Source organism: Alosa sapidissima, chromosome 12 (assembly GCF_018492685.1).
Source record: "Alosa sapidissima isolate fAloSap1 chromosome 12, fAloSap1.pri, whole genome shotgun sequence".
Lineage (NCBI taxonomy): Eukaryota > Metazoa > Chordata > Actinopteri > Clupeiformes > Clupeidae > Alosa > Alosa sapidissima.
In genome coordinates this window covers 19,772,829-19,786,777 of record NC_055968.1, presented here as the reverse complement: position 1 = coordinate 19,786,777, position 13,949 = coordinate 19,772,829, and the positions used below count along the sequence as shown (strand labels likewise).

At 42.7% G+C, this 13,949-nt stretch overlaps 1 protein-coding gene across 4 annotated transcripts; it reads left to right on the top strand.

Annotated features, from left to right (window-relative positions):
• Positions 1 to 3,603: 3,603 nt before the first annotated feature.
• On the top strand, positions 3,604 to 10,954 carry LOC121678480. Of its 4 annotated transcripts, XM_042058081.1 has the most exons (13): positions 3,604 to 4,381; positions 5,046 to 5,188; positions 5,357 to 5,582; positions 5,681 to 5,807; positions 6,013 to 6,311; positions 6,477 to 6,567; positions 6,796 to 6,912; positions 7,042 to 7,117; positions 7,197 to 7,448; positions 7,658 to 7,829; positions 7,970 to 8,118; positions 8,247 to 8,314; positions 8,461 to 10,954. In XM_042058081.1, the coding sequence occupies exons 3-13, from the start codon at positions 5,383 to 5,385 to the stop codon at positions 8,476 to 8,478; spliced, it is 1,569 nt and encodes a 522-aa protein (XP_041914015.1). In that variant the 5' UTR covers positions 3,604 to 4,381; positions 5,046 to 5,188; positions 5,357 to 5,382; the 3' UTR covers positions 8,479 to 10,954. The 4 variants fall into 4 exon arrangements, 3 of the variants coding, with proteins under 3 accessions (XP_041914015.1, XP_041914017.1, XP_041914016.1); XM_042058083.1 differs by lacking the exon at positions 8,247 to 8,314; XM_042058082.1 differs by having other exon boundaries at positions 3,604 to 5,188.
• Positions 10,955 to 13,949: the final 2,995 nt, after the last annotated feature.

Sequence of the window (13,949 nt, the reverse complement as noted above, 5' to 3'; positions counted from 1 at the left end):
GCTGCGGTTTGGTGGTGGTCCCCGGGGACGAAATTAAATTTTTCCGTAAAAGTCTAGTGGTGCTACATACCCACCAAATTTCATGTACCCCGGTGGTTCGGTGTCCCGGGTATCAATGACCAAAAATTCAGGGAGTAGATGACGGGAAAAATTCTTGAATTGTGTGCATGTGTGCGTGTACAAATTTATGTTTATGTGTGTGGGTGTGTGTGTGTATGTGCGTGCTTATGTGTTTGCCTGTGTATGTGTGTTTGTGCATGTGCATGCATGCGTACATAAGTCTACTGTGTGAGTATGTGTCATACGTATGATTACTGTAAATGTATGTGTGTGCGTGTGTATCTGTTTATGCACATGTGTGCACATGGAATGGGTTAACATGACCCCTGGAGGCAAACATACGGAAAAAATTGGTCATCCTAGGCCCTACAGTTCTCAAGATATTCACAGAGAACTGTGTCTGCCCTATCCTCCTTTCAGAGGGTCCAGTCCAGCGGGGGGGGGGGGGGCTACAGATCAAAACGAAGAATGACGGTTCCATGCTATCCATGTGGGGGTACATGCCCACCAAGTTTTGTGTACCCCGGTCTTTCAGTGTCCCGGGAATCCTTGTTGGTGTACGTCACTAAATGTACACATAAATTATTTTATTGTAAGGCCCCCCATGAACGAAAGTACACAAAACTTGGCATACATTCGGAGGGTGTCATAATGATCCTACACTTTTAATTTCGTGCAGTTTTGACCTTGTCAGCCAGAGATATTGTGATGAAAACACCTAATTTTTTGCTTTTTAATTTTTAACTAGGTGGCGCTATACATTAAATAAGTGGTAATGGGATGGGTTGACATGCCCCCTTAAGACCAACATACATAAAAAAGGTGGACCTCCTAGGCCCTACGGTTCTCGAGATATTCACAGAAAACTGTCTCCGGCCACCTACAGGCCAGTTGGTGTATAGTAACATAAATTAATTTATTGTGTGGCCCCCCATGAACGGAATTCCACAAAACTTGGCGTGCATACAGAGGGTGTCATAATGATCCTACACTTCCAATTTCGTGCAGTTTTGACTATGTTAGGTCACAGATACCTTCAATTACAACACCTCATTTTTACTTTTTTGTGTTTAACTAGGTGGCGCTATACATGAAATGAGTGGTTATGGAATGGGTTGACATGGCCCCTTGAGATCAACATACAAAAAAAAAATGGTCCTCCTAAACCCTACGGTTTTTGAGATATTCACAGAAAACTGTGTCTGCCCTACCCTCCTTTCGGGGGTCCAGTCCAGCGGGGGGGCTACAGATCAAAACGAAAAACGATGGTTCCATGCTATCCATGTGGGGTTACATGCCCACCAAGTTTCGTGTACCCCGGTCTTTCAGTGTCCCGGGAATCATTGACGGAAATTTGGGCATGCGCGGCGGTCATAATAAGGAAGCGGGTTCACACTGCGCAGCCACAAGTTTCGCGAACAAGCGGGCTAGTTGAATTTTGTGATTAACACATCACATACACTGTTAAGTGTTGTTGATACACAATAGGAAACTGGTGTCCTTAGAACATCATTAAGCTGACAGCAGCTTTGGAGTTTTGGAGGTGGTGGATACATAACTGGCCTGCGTATCTGTTTCGGTATGGGTAAAAGCAACGACCGAAATGCAGTGTTGCAAAGAGTGTATGAAACATGTTAAATATGCAAACACTGATTCTGTGCAAACACTGAACCCAATTATGACTTCTGTCCAACATTGGTGTTGGTTTAGAAAAAAGTCAGCACATTTGAATCATATTGCAATAGTATTGATAACCATGATCATTTTGGTCATGACATCAAAATGTCATACTGTATCTAGTGGTAAAAAGTTAGAGTGGCTGGTAGATTTTAGAATAATTTCATGGTGGGGGGGGGGGGGGGGGGCTCAATGCTCAATGACTACTTTCTAAAGGGTGAGGTCAACACTTTAGGTTGGTAGAAAGGATTTGGATGCTGGAGCATGAGAGGGGCATAGAGACTCCTGCTGGCATTCTTTGATGCTGTCATATTTAGCCATAATAAAGTATCTGCTGTAAAACACTCTCAGTATGTCTTGTGCAGGAATTGGGTGGTTGGCATGTTTCACTGTGGTGTGTTTTGTTATTTTCTCTCTCAGAATAGAAGCGCAATGAGGTGGCACTACCATGGGTAGAATTATTGTAGAGGTTAGGGATTATATTAATGAACTGTAGCTTTTTGCAATCATTTGGAGTACCTATGATTGTGCATGTTCACCAATTGCTGAGGTAAGTAGCGAGGTGTGGTGGTGTGTAAAGGTGTGTGCTTGCCAGAGCATTATGGACTGCAGGCAAAGGCAAGAAATAGCAAAATAGGCTGTGTGACCTGCATGTGGGGTCAATTTAGGCAAAACTGGGGTAGACAAAGCTACCACACTGGGGCTAAGATGAGTCATGAGTAACAGTTGCCATTGTAAAAGTGGGTGTGAAAATGCACAGGCTTACGCACTCTGGTGCAAGAGAGGCGTCGAGCTTTACTCTGACCCGGGAGACCATGGAGAGCGTGAGCTTCATCCTCTAAGGGCTTAGACTGGGGGCGAAGACAGGGGCCGAGGCTGGAGGCCCACAGTCTGCTTAGAGGCTGATTGTGTGTTCCCCTTGTCATCTTACCAGTAGTAAGTGGTACTATGCGCATTTCAAGTCATCTGATGATAAGTGATCTTGTACAAAAAATTCAGCAGAGTTCTTACGACTTGAAAACAAAGATAGCTGCACCCTGTGTTTGTCCTAAGTAGCTGTGCTATTTTACTTTTCTTTTTACTGCTTAGCAACTGGGTCCACCTTGCATGGAGTGAGCGACTGTAAAGTGCTTCGGTTTACATGTAGATACCCTCATTATGCTACGGTGTAAGTGTGTTGCTATTTGGAGCCTTGGTAGCGATTTATTTCTAGTCTAATCACAGCACAGCACCCAGAATGCATTGCAACACACCGTCATGAAGGGACTCATTGTTAGGTTGGCTTTAGATAGCATACCGAACCAATAATGATTTAACATTGTGTGTAAGCTTCACAGGTCGTGGTAAGACAATTGAAGTGATTGTGGACTTCTTGCCGGGCAATGATGAGTAACTTAACTTGTGTATAGTCGTGTTGCGTGGACATGCATAATATCTGTGTGAATGTGTATCTCAATGTTGTAATATATACAACTGTATACATGACAGAGTTTGAATCGAGCAAGCTGGGCATTGAAATGGATTGGGAAAATACCTTTTTTTTTTTTTTAATGACCTATATGAAAATGGTTTGGCTTTAAAAAAAAATATCTCATCTTTTTTTACATGACCTTTACACTTGGTGCTGGCAAGGCATTGAACTGGGCTTCATTAAAGGATTCCAACGGTACCTCATTCATGAAAATCGGACATACGGGTCAAAAGTTACATGCACACACCTTCATATACACAGACAGCCCAGCCCAGCCCATTAGAGCTCTGCCAGATGGCTCAGAACTCTGCCAGGTGCAAGCTTAAAGCCTGTGGTGCAGGTTTTTTTCTGCTTCTTTTCTGGCAATTTATCTAGTTGTTAATAAACATTTAAACAATTATCCATTGTATTTGATGTTGTAAGGTATCACAAAAAAGAAAAATAATAAGGAAAAGTAGGTGATATTTTAGCGGTTAGCACAGGTTTCCGATGATTCTTATTTCTCCCACAATGCATTCCATGACGTCACATGAGGTACTCGCTTTGGGACGACAGACATTGAGAGAGACGAGTAGTGAGATTAGCAGCTAGTGAGAGAGTAAGTGTCAGATAGATAAGTAGATAGATAGATAGATAGATAGATAGATAGATAGATAGATAGAGAGAGAGAGATCATAGTATAACATAGCATAGATAGATAGTGAGAGAGAGATAGCATAGTATAACATAGCATAGATAGATAGTGAGAGATAGCATAGCATAGCATAACATAACATAACATAGATAGCTGAGAGAGAGAGAGAGTAGATATAAATGGATAAAATGGTTTACTACTGTGTTTGTGCCGGGTGCAAGAACTCCAGCAAAACTGGACATAGGGTCCATTCCTTCCCCAAGGACAAAGGGATCTTCCGAAGCTGGGTGCAGTTTGTCAAGGTTAGGCGGGCAGATTTTTCAGCTAGCTCTGTCACCGCCTTCTCGAGAATATGCAGCGCGCATTTCAAGGAGGAGGATTACCACTCAGGGGATGCCAAGATGGTCTCACTTGGTTTAAAGAGTGAGAGGATGGCGAAGTTAAGTCCTACCGCTGTGCCGTCTGTCCATGCAAACCTCTCTGCCTGCCCTGTCCCGAGGTCGAGAGACACCGTCAGCCGCAAGCGAGATATTGCCACTGTAAGCATCATGCTAATGTTTACAAGCTGCGCGTTAGCTAGCTCTGTGTGTATTTTGCATACCGTGTTTCCTTTGACACAGCCTCCACTACAAGCATGATCAGTCTGACATTAAAAGAGCATATTTCGTGATTCACGAATATGAGCCAAAACAAAGTAAAGCCCTGAAGTAAATGTCCATATCGCCATGAAAGCTTCATGGCTAGTGTTGGGATCAGTGGTGGTGATCTTCAAGCAGCTTTCACACTTTCACTAAACAGTGTGTTTGCGTTTTGTGTTAGACTGCGGTTCTCTTTCACATATATTTGACCATGACAGTGTCGCCAGGGCTGTAGTGGAGGCTAACGCAAGTAAACACAGTTTACCCACCTCTGACATTTCAGAAATAGAGTTTATCCACTTCTCACTTCAGAGTTTAGCTACCTCCCAATACAGTAAATACACTACCTCATAGAGTTTATGCACCACATGCACTCTAGACATTTATTACCACTAGTATTGATGTAAACATTTAACAGTAACCTTCAACATCATCAAATATGTTCTGAATGTCTTTCATGTATTTTTTAAAACATCGAGTAGCGCATATCAGGGTCCACTGTAATGTAATCTTTTTTCTCTTGTATACCCTCTTCGCTGACCTTTTTTATATTTGTTTTCACAAGATGTTGAAAGACGCCTCACAGCAGGAGACCATGGACAGTGTAGACACTGTGGAGAGTGTCGATACTGGGGATCAGCTCTTGCCCTCCTCCACTTCTGATGCTGGGACACAGTGTGATTTGAAGCCCCCCCCAATGGTCTCACGGTAAATCCTGGGTATTTTAAGGGGTAGATATTCTGTCTAAAACATTGCCAGTATGTAAGAAGGACATTTCCATACACATTGATGAAATGAATATATAGCCTACACCAAAAACATAGCCGCTTAGATTTGCCATGAATGTTATATGTTTGTTTACTGCCTTTGCCACAGCTGTGCAGGTTAACCTGAAGCCCAAGATGGTCAGCGTGGGCACACAGACGTCTTTCAGCCCACAAACCTCCACTCCCATCGCTAGTCCTGAACAGACAGATGATGATGATGATGATGATGATAATGCCTCTGTCATCAGTGACTTATCATGGGTGCCTGAAGAGCCGATGCATGAGGAGGAAGTATATGATGAGGAGCCACCTTACACGTGTGACCCTCACCACAAGTGAGATAATTTAAAACCAACAGACCATTTTGAATGCTCATTTTTTTTATGTACTGTAGCTTTGGTAGTTTGACCCCCCTCATTTTTTGTTGTTGTAATGGCATTGACAAATTCATTGTTTGCCAAGAGGAGCTGATGGGGCTTTTTGCCATCTGTCCGGCCTGTTGTGAGAGGTCGGACAGTAGCATCGTGCAGCAGGAAGGAACTTTTGTTAAGATCAAGCAGGTACGGTTTTGTTTACGCAGCATGCCATCTGATTAGAAAATCAGAATATCTCATTAAAATCTGATAGCTCTGACTGTCTTGCCAGTTAATTTACAGTGTGTACCAGGCTGGCTTTAGTCTGTTGGTTTGTGATGTCATCATATTTAAGTGTTATACTGTATTGGTCATGTGTGTTTCATTCAAGTTTCTTTTTTTACATATCTAGGTCTGTGCATCATGTGGCTACCACCGTTTCTGGCAAAACCAGCCAATGCTCCACAGGAACATGCCGACCTGCAACCTCCTGTTAAGTGGGGCCATTCATTTCACTGGCTGTTTGGCCACCCAAACATTAAGAATGTTGACCCTGTTTGGCCTGCAGTGCATCAGTGCAAGCAGTTTCTTTCGACATCAGCGCCACTATACCATCCCTGTAATCGTTCAGGCCTGGCAGAACGATCAAGCCAAGATTTTTAGTGATCTACGGGCAATGGATGGCGGGCTAGTTCTTGCTGGTGACTGCAGGTAAACCAGTGTGAGAGCTCATAGACCAGTTGCACGTTTTGATTTTGTTATTTGTTATCATGTAGGGTGGTTTAGTCGGCATTTGCAGATGACATGGTGTATTATCTTTACAGACCTTGGTTATTAAAAACTGGAAACATAATTAAAATTTGTAATTAATTCCAGGTCAGATTCTCCTGGGCACTGCGCGAAGTATGGGTCATACTCTCTGATAGAGGACAGAGTGAACAAGGTGGTGGATGTTCAGCTTGTTCAGGTAAACCTGATATTATTAGACAAAGAAATGAACTCTGCAATTTGGTAAACGGATTGTATCTTAATAATAATGTCTTTCCACTAGTACAACCACGCATAGAGCTTTATTGTGTATTGCCTAACTAGAGTACAGTGTATCATAATGCCTGGACCAGCAACGCTTCGGTTCATTCACACCTCCTTCAACACCACCAGCATTCTACACTTACACTGTTATGTCATGTTGCAGAGCTCAGAGGTCCCTAACAGCTCATGGTGTGAGCTTGAAGGGCTCAAGCGCAGTGTTGGCCTGCTGAGGGGAAAGGACCTGCATTTGGCAACGCTGATCACGGACCGACATCGCCAGGTATTTACACTAAAAATGCAGTATAGAATGTAAATATCTGAATTGCACTGAAGCTGGATGTTTGTGGTTTGCTGATGCACTGAGGGCCACACAGGTCAATCATCCACAAAAGTTTGTTTTTTTCTCTAGGTTGCCAAATGGGTGAGAGAGGAGCTGAGTCCTGAAGGGACACGGCATTACTTTGATGTGTGGCACATTGCCAAAAGTATGTATCCATTGTTGGAACCTTGAAGCAGTTTAGCAGTGTTAGTGCATATCAATTAATACCATTTATTCTAAAACAGGTCTGGGGAAGGCATTGGATGCAGCTTCAAAAGAGTGTGACCAACTACGATTGTGGAGGCCAGCTATAGTGAATCATCTCTACTGGACTGCAGCCTCAACCCCAGATGGCAACCCAGCGGTCATGGAGGCCAAATGGAGAAGTTTAGTCAACCACATCCAGGACATCCATGATTATGACACCCCTGCCTTCTCCAGTTGTGCCCATGGCACTCTAGACGGGGATCAGCGCAACAAAGAGTGGCTGGAGCCAGGTACAGTACACACAGTATGTGGTATTATGCACGCTCTACATAGTTTTGTTGTATTTGCTGTCTTTGAGTGATTGTCTGAATGCTTTGTCATGTGACCTTTGTGATGAATTTATTTTTTCATTCCCTGGCAATCTCATAACTTTCTGTCTTGTCTATTTGTACGTTTTCCGCCTATGTGTCTGTCTGCCTCCCTGCCTAGGTCTTTGCAGGCTCATTGGCAGCAGTAAAGTTGGAGAACATAATCATGAGGACAGCCTTACAGAAAGATGTTCGACAGCTGTCTCCACAGCACCAGACCTTCTCCCTTGAGGCTTACCACTCCCTTATCTTGCACTTTGCGCCCAAGCACACAGGGTTTTCATACCTTGGGATGTATAGCAGGTCAGTGCTATCCAATGGAATAATACTACCAATTATTATGCCTTTCTTAGTAATGATAGTACATATTATCATGCTTGTTGTAGTATTTTGTCATACATACACCAAGTTTCAAAGGTTTTCTCAAATGTGTTATTTTGTAGGCTTCTCTTAGCGGCGCTGCATTACAATCACAATGCCAATCGCGAGACAGCACGGAGAAGTGACGGGACGGAGAAGTACTGTGTGCGGTATCCGCGCTTCAGAAAAGGAGCCCATGTGGTGCCTCCCATCAAAGAGGCAGCCTCATACGGTAAGCAGTGTCATGCAGTTCTATCATATCTTGAGATGGCGCACGAGACATCTGTGATCAGTGACAATGATCTTTATACAGCATTGTTATCATTATTATTATTATTATTATTATTATTATGTCTGCAGGTTATGCAACATCATTAATGAAGGCCCTTCGGGAGAGCTACAACAATTCACCCGCGGCTCTTCGAGAGGTTAGCGCCAATTTGTCCTCCCATGCACCCGCCCCTATCGCCAAATCCTTCGAACAGATCCCTAAGGAGGAGGCCGTCAGCCTCTACCTAGCCCGGCAGTCACGCTACAAAAAAAACTAATTATACATTATTATTTTTTTCCACAGACAAATCCAATTATTTAGTTGTAAGTATTTATTTTAGTTGTTAGTTATCTAATTTCCTTCTGTCCCTTTCATCTCATTTGGTGGTGGTTTCCTGCATGCTGCATGTTTTGTTTTTTCTTTGTGTGCTGTTGCTTTGTTTTTTACTTTGCACAAAATCATTACTTTTTCTCGTCTTTGTAAGTGGCAATAATTGTCTCTGTACCCCATTCAAGGGGTCCTGCATGCTGCATGTCTGCTCCTCTGTCTGTGTGCTTGGATTTTCTTTTTTGTTGTTATTTGCATGAAATATCTTGTATGTAATTCAAAATAATTTACCAATCATTTTACCTGTGCCTTGTCAACCTCTGTGTGCGGTGTTGTCTGGGCTCACTGTGTGTCTGCTTGATGTGCTTTTGCATGTGTCACTGCATGTATATGCATGCATGAAATAGTATGGGTTTGTGTGTGAGAAAGAGAACCATCAGCTGACCCTCAGGTAAGACCACACTACTGCAGGCCAAAGAAACAAGGTGCAAATGTTTCGGGTCTATGTGTAATGTGTTCTGTGTACTTTATAACATTTTAAGGGCAATGGAGCGATCACAACAGAATAAGCATAACAATTATTTTTATTCATTTTCATCTAAACGAGGCCATTGAAAGCCCTGATAGGTCTGGTCACCACTTTGAAATTGTTGTCTGATGGTTGAAACCACACAAGAGGGTAGAGGCTTCCTTATACTCCTGCCTAAAACTCCATAAGCCCAGCGTATAGCCTGCCTGTATGCAGTGTACCGGTATTGCCTAGGGATAAGTAGGAAAGATTGTTTAGTTTAAAACTCTGTAAGTAGGTTGGAGACATCATTTTAAGTCTGTTTCTTATGCATGTTTATTGTGTATGCAACACATCTCCTCTCTCCTATAACTGTTGGTTCAAAGGACTCAGTGTAAAAAGATTGGTAAAGTAAACATAAACCATGAACATACTCGTGCGTGCTGGCTTGAAGGGGACCATGATCCTGCCTGAAGTGTGAGTATGCTATGTGTAGCACAAACGGATTCAGGCAGCATGCCTCAAATCCAGGATGCTGCGTTAGGCACGTTATATTTGCTGGGCGCGGTGTGAGCTCCTAGACCAGCGACCAAAACGCGCTCACCTCCCTACAACACAAGCTCTCCACCACAGTTTCCATGGGACGACACCGCCCACACAGACACCTGCCAAACACAGCGACACAGACACGCTTACTACTCTCTCCCTCTCCCGGTAAGCGGTACCCTGACGGTGTCAATGACAATCAATCACGGGAAAACTAGTTAGCACTATAATCACAGTGAAGACGTGGCCAGCCTACTCGGCGTCGGTTACGTTTGCAAACAACATTTTCACGTAAAAGCTTAGAAATAAACACTAGGGGTTCACAGGTAGGATCTGTCAAGCTACATAGCTAGCATAATATGCCTTCTATTTCTAGATGTTCTGACTAAGTTTAGGGTACTTATCTGAGCCAACGACATAAACACTGTCACTAGATATAAAGAAAACGTTGACTTTCACTCGATGCTATTCACTGACAGTAAAAAAAAGTTGTTATTGTATCCACTGCTGTTCATAGACTAGCTCCAGCGCTCGTCGCTGCGTTTCTGAATGGTAGCAACTCACCAGGACACTTCACCAACTCTCCAGTGATTCTCCTCTGACCATGCATTTATTTCTCTTTGATGATCATCAGCTCTCGGTATTTCCTCATTCGCCCTCTCACGTCTAACCGGTTCGAAATTATATGGCTGTGGGCCATCATAAATGTTAACTGTGGGTCTTGCCACCTCTTCCTCATCCCAGTTAGACGCCATAGTGCTAGTAGCTGCTATAAGGCTGAGGCTACTTCCACCAAAGATCTGGGATATGACCGCAGGTCGGATTCCTTCTTATCTCTGCTTCCACCACGTCTACCTCATGTGACGTCATCGCCGAATTGCATAAAAAATAACCGTTACTAACCAAAAACTCCAAAAACTGGACTTTAACACCATTTTGGAGACATATCTAACTTTATACACATATCTTGAGTGCTTAATGTACCTATTAATTGACAGTGTTGTTTAACCTGCACCACAGGCTTTAAACAATTAGAGCTGTGATGTCACAATCGGAATTAGAATCCTTGAACATTCCACCATTCATTTCAATGGGGCCGAAAAACGCCGAAAAACGGGAATACCGCGAAAACGTCAAGGGCCAGCGACACGAAAGTAACAAGCAAGTTACACCGGTTCGGGCCTGAATTTTTGGAGTTCGAACTGCCTCGATAGCTCAAACGGTCTAGGAGCAGTAGTTCGTCCAAAAAGTGGGTGAAAAGGAATAATAAATAAGAAAACTTAAGAAGAACAATAGTGGGCTTGCTCTGCAAGCCCACAGCATGGCTGAAAGGGCTTGCTGGATCAAACCCACTAATAAGAAAACTTAAGAAGAACAATAGTGGGCTTGCTGGATCAAACCCACTAATAATAATAATAATAATAAGTAAACTTAAGAAGAACAATAGTGGGCTTGCTGGATCAAACCCACTAATAATAAGTAAACTTAAGAAGAACAATAGTGGGCTTGCTGGATCAAACCCACTAATAAGAAAACTTAAGAAGAACAATAGTGGGCTTGCTGGATCAAACCCACTAATAATAATAATAAGAAAACTTAAGAAGAACAACAGTGGGCTTGCTGGATCAAACCCACTAATAAGTAAACTTAAGAAGAACAATAGTGGGCTTGCTGGATCAAACCCACTAATAATAATAAGAAAACTTAAGAAGAACAATAGTGGGCTTGCTCCGCTTTCAGCCATGCTGTGGGCTTGCTGGATCAAACCCACTAATAAGAAAACTTAAGAAGAACAATAGTGGGCTTGCTGGATCAAACCCACTAATAAGAAAACTTAAGAAGAACAATAGTGGGCTTGCTGGATCAAACCCACTAATAAGAAAACAGCCATGCTGTGGGCTTGCTGGATCAAACCCACTAACAATAGTGGGTTTGCTGGATCAAACCCACTAATAAGTAAACTTAAATGCCATGCTGTGGGCTTGCTGCATCAAACCCACTAATAATAAGAAAACTTAAGAAGAACAATAGTGGGCTTGCTGGATCAAACCCACTAATAAGAAAACTTAAGAAGAACAATAGCCCACAGCATGGCTTTTAGGGGTCATTTAAGGGGTTTGGTATGGTGTTACAACGATGTGGAGTCGAAATGTAAATTGTTTAGGGATCATTTAAGGGGTCATTTTTGAACAAATTTCTCTGGGGGAACATACCTCCAAACCCCCTAGAATTGCTTTTTGACACTGTATAATTTAAGGACAGACTGTAGTGATTACAGAGAAAGACATTCACATATTAAAGGCACACTATGCAGATTTTTTAGCTTAATATGCAAGTTTTTGTAGCTTAATTTACCTTCATTTAACAGCTTCAGAGTCATTGGAATGGTTATATGACTTTTTTCGGGTTGAATGGTGGCCGTCTCGCTTCCCCCTAGCGCCTGTGAGCGGAAAAACCACCCTTGCAACTGTGGGCCGGCGGGCCGACGGCCTCAGTGTCAGGAAGTATAACGAGTGTAACAAATTGCTTTACTGCATTCAAATACACATACACGCCTGCAGGCACCGGCTAGAAAAAGGTAGCGATGGAGTTTCTCAGACATTCGTCATGACAGAGCCAGCGAAAAAGAAGCAAAAACCGAGAACACAGTAAGGAAATTGCCAATACTGCATAGTTTACCTTTAAGACCCACACCAACCAAAACACCAGCTACATCTCCGATTTGCCTCCCACCTCGTGTAATGTAGTGTAGAGAACAAAACATATTCAATGAAATCCGTTGAATAATGTCCCTGGCCCCCCTCCTGGAACCTCATGCCACCCCTTCGTCACCCCAACAAATGTCTAGATCCGCCACTGTTTAAGTGAATGTAGCCATGTCTAAACAACATAAAAGCTTATCAGAACGCGTCCAAGATGCAAAGGCATATAGGGAAGGACTTGGACCACAAGAAAAGGCGTGATATTTCGAGAAATTACGGTTTATTGGCGGTGCAGATCCCTATGAGTTGGCTCCCTCTTCTTGGATCCTTCCCTCACAGATCCTGGTTGAGCTTTGCCAACCACAAGCGCCTCCTTTCCTCTGATAACTTCTGGCATTCCTCTCCCTGGCTTTTAGTAACTTTTGGAAGTCGATAATATTCCAAATGTTTTTCTCGGTCTGACCTATTGGTACAACCTAAAAGACGGCGATAATTAACCATTTTCCTTGACGACGTTCAGGGTCTACTTCAGTGCCTGGACTTTGTTGTGCGGAGTGTCTCCAATATGGCGACTTTCAGTCTGATGACACGCCGTGAAAACCCCTTATAGGAAAAATCGCAAGATACCGGATCTCCTTTTATGGGCAAAGATGGCAGCCTTTTTGTAGGCGAACTTCAGAGGTCTATTTATTATGTCATCTGGAAGTTGGTTACTGTTTGCAGTACCAGAGAATGACATGGGATAGCGCTGTCAGGTAATCCTTATATAAACCTGACTGAGCTACTCTAGTTTGGGGGTTCAGAGGCCATCCCAAGATTTTGCCTGGTGTGTCAGTCTATGTTGCTATTATTTCAGCACAGGCGAATCCATAAAACAGAATCCAGCCATGCACTGTACTGTTATCCAGTGTTTTCAAAAAAAGATTTTTGTTTGTAATTTAACCACTTAATGTAGAAATGGAGCATAGCGTTAGTTCAGGCAAGGCATGGAGTCACGCCCAGCAACTTGGCTAACTGCTCAGTTAACTACCCAGCTGATTACTCTGCTGTAGCCTGCATACTCTTGCCACTTTCTCTGCAAGCTTTTTTGGAACCCACCACCACCCCATCTCCTCCTTATACATCTGACTTATCAAAGTTGTTGACATTGATGTCTGGTCTGTTCTATACCCTATGGGGGGTTTATCTTGCTACTCTTTCTGCCTTAGGCTAGCCTTAGGCATGAAACATATTTCAAATTGTGTCACGTAGGTCTTGCAAATGGCTATGTATTTTTATGTATTGATCCAAACATTTAGCCTAATTTAGTTCAACTTTATCTTAAATGTTCTTATACACTCTCAAGAAATTCTTAGTTTTTACCTTTTAAATGTTTCAGCAACTGACTTTCTGCAGTCTTCCTCATTTGCATATGGAATTAGATATCAGAAGTTCCTGTAATGTCAGGTGGTCCAATATTTTTTACCTATACTTTTGTTTGTACTTTGTTTATACAAGACAAAATTAAAGGTCAACACAACAACATGAAAAGGTGAACACAAACACATGAAAATGTATTTGCCAATCTTTTGTAACCATTTGGAGCAGAAGTGCAAAGTTAACAGGTAAATGAATAACTGTGATTGGCTGTGTATGCTAATGTTCATATTATTATATTAAGCCTGTAGCATTGTTCACTCTCACAGTCTTGTTTCAGTAAGCATTAGGTG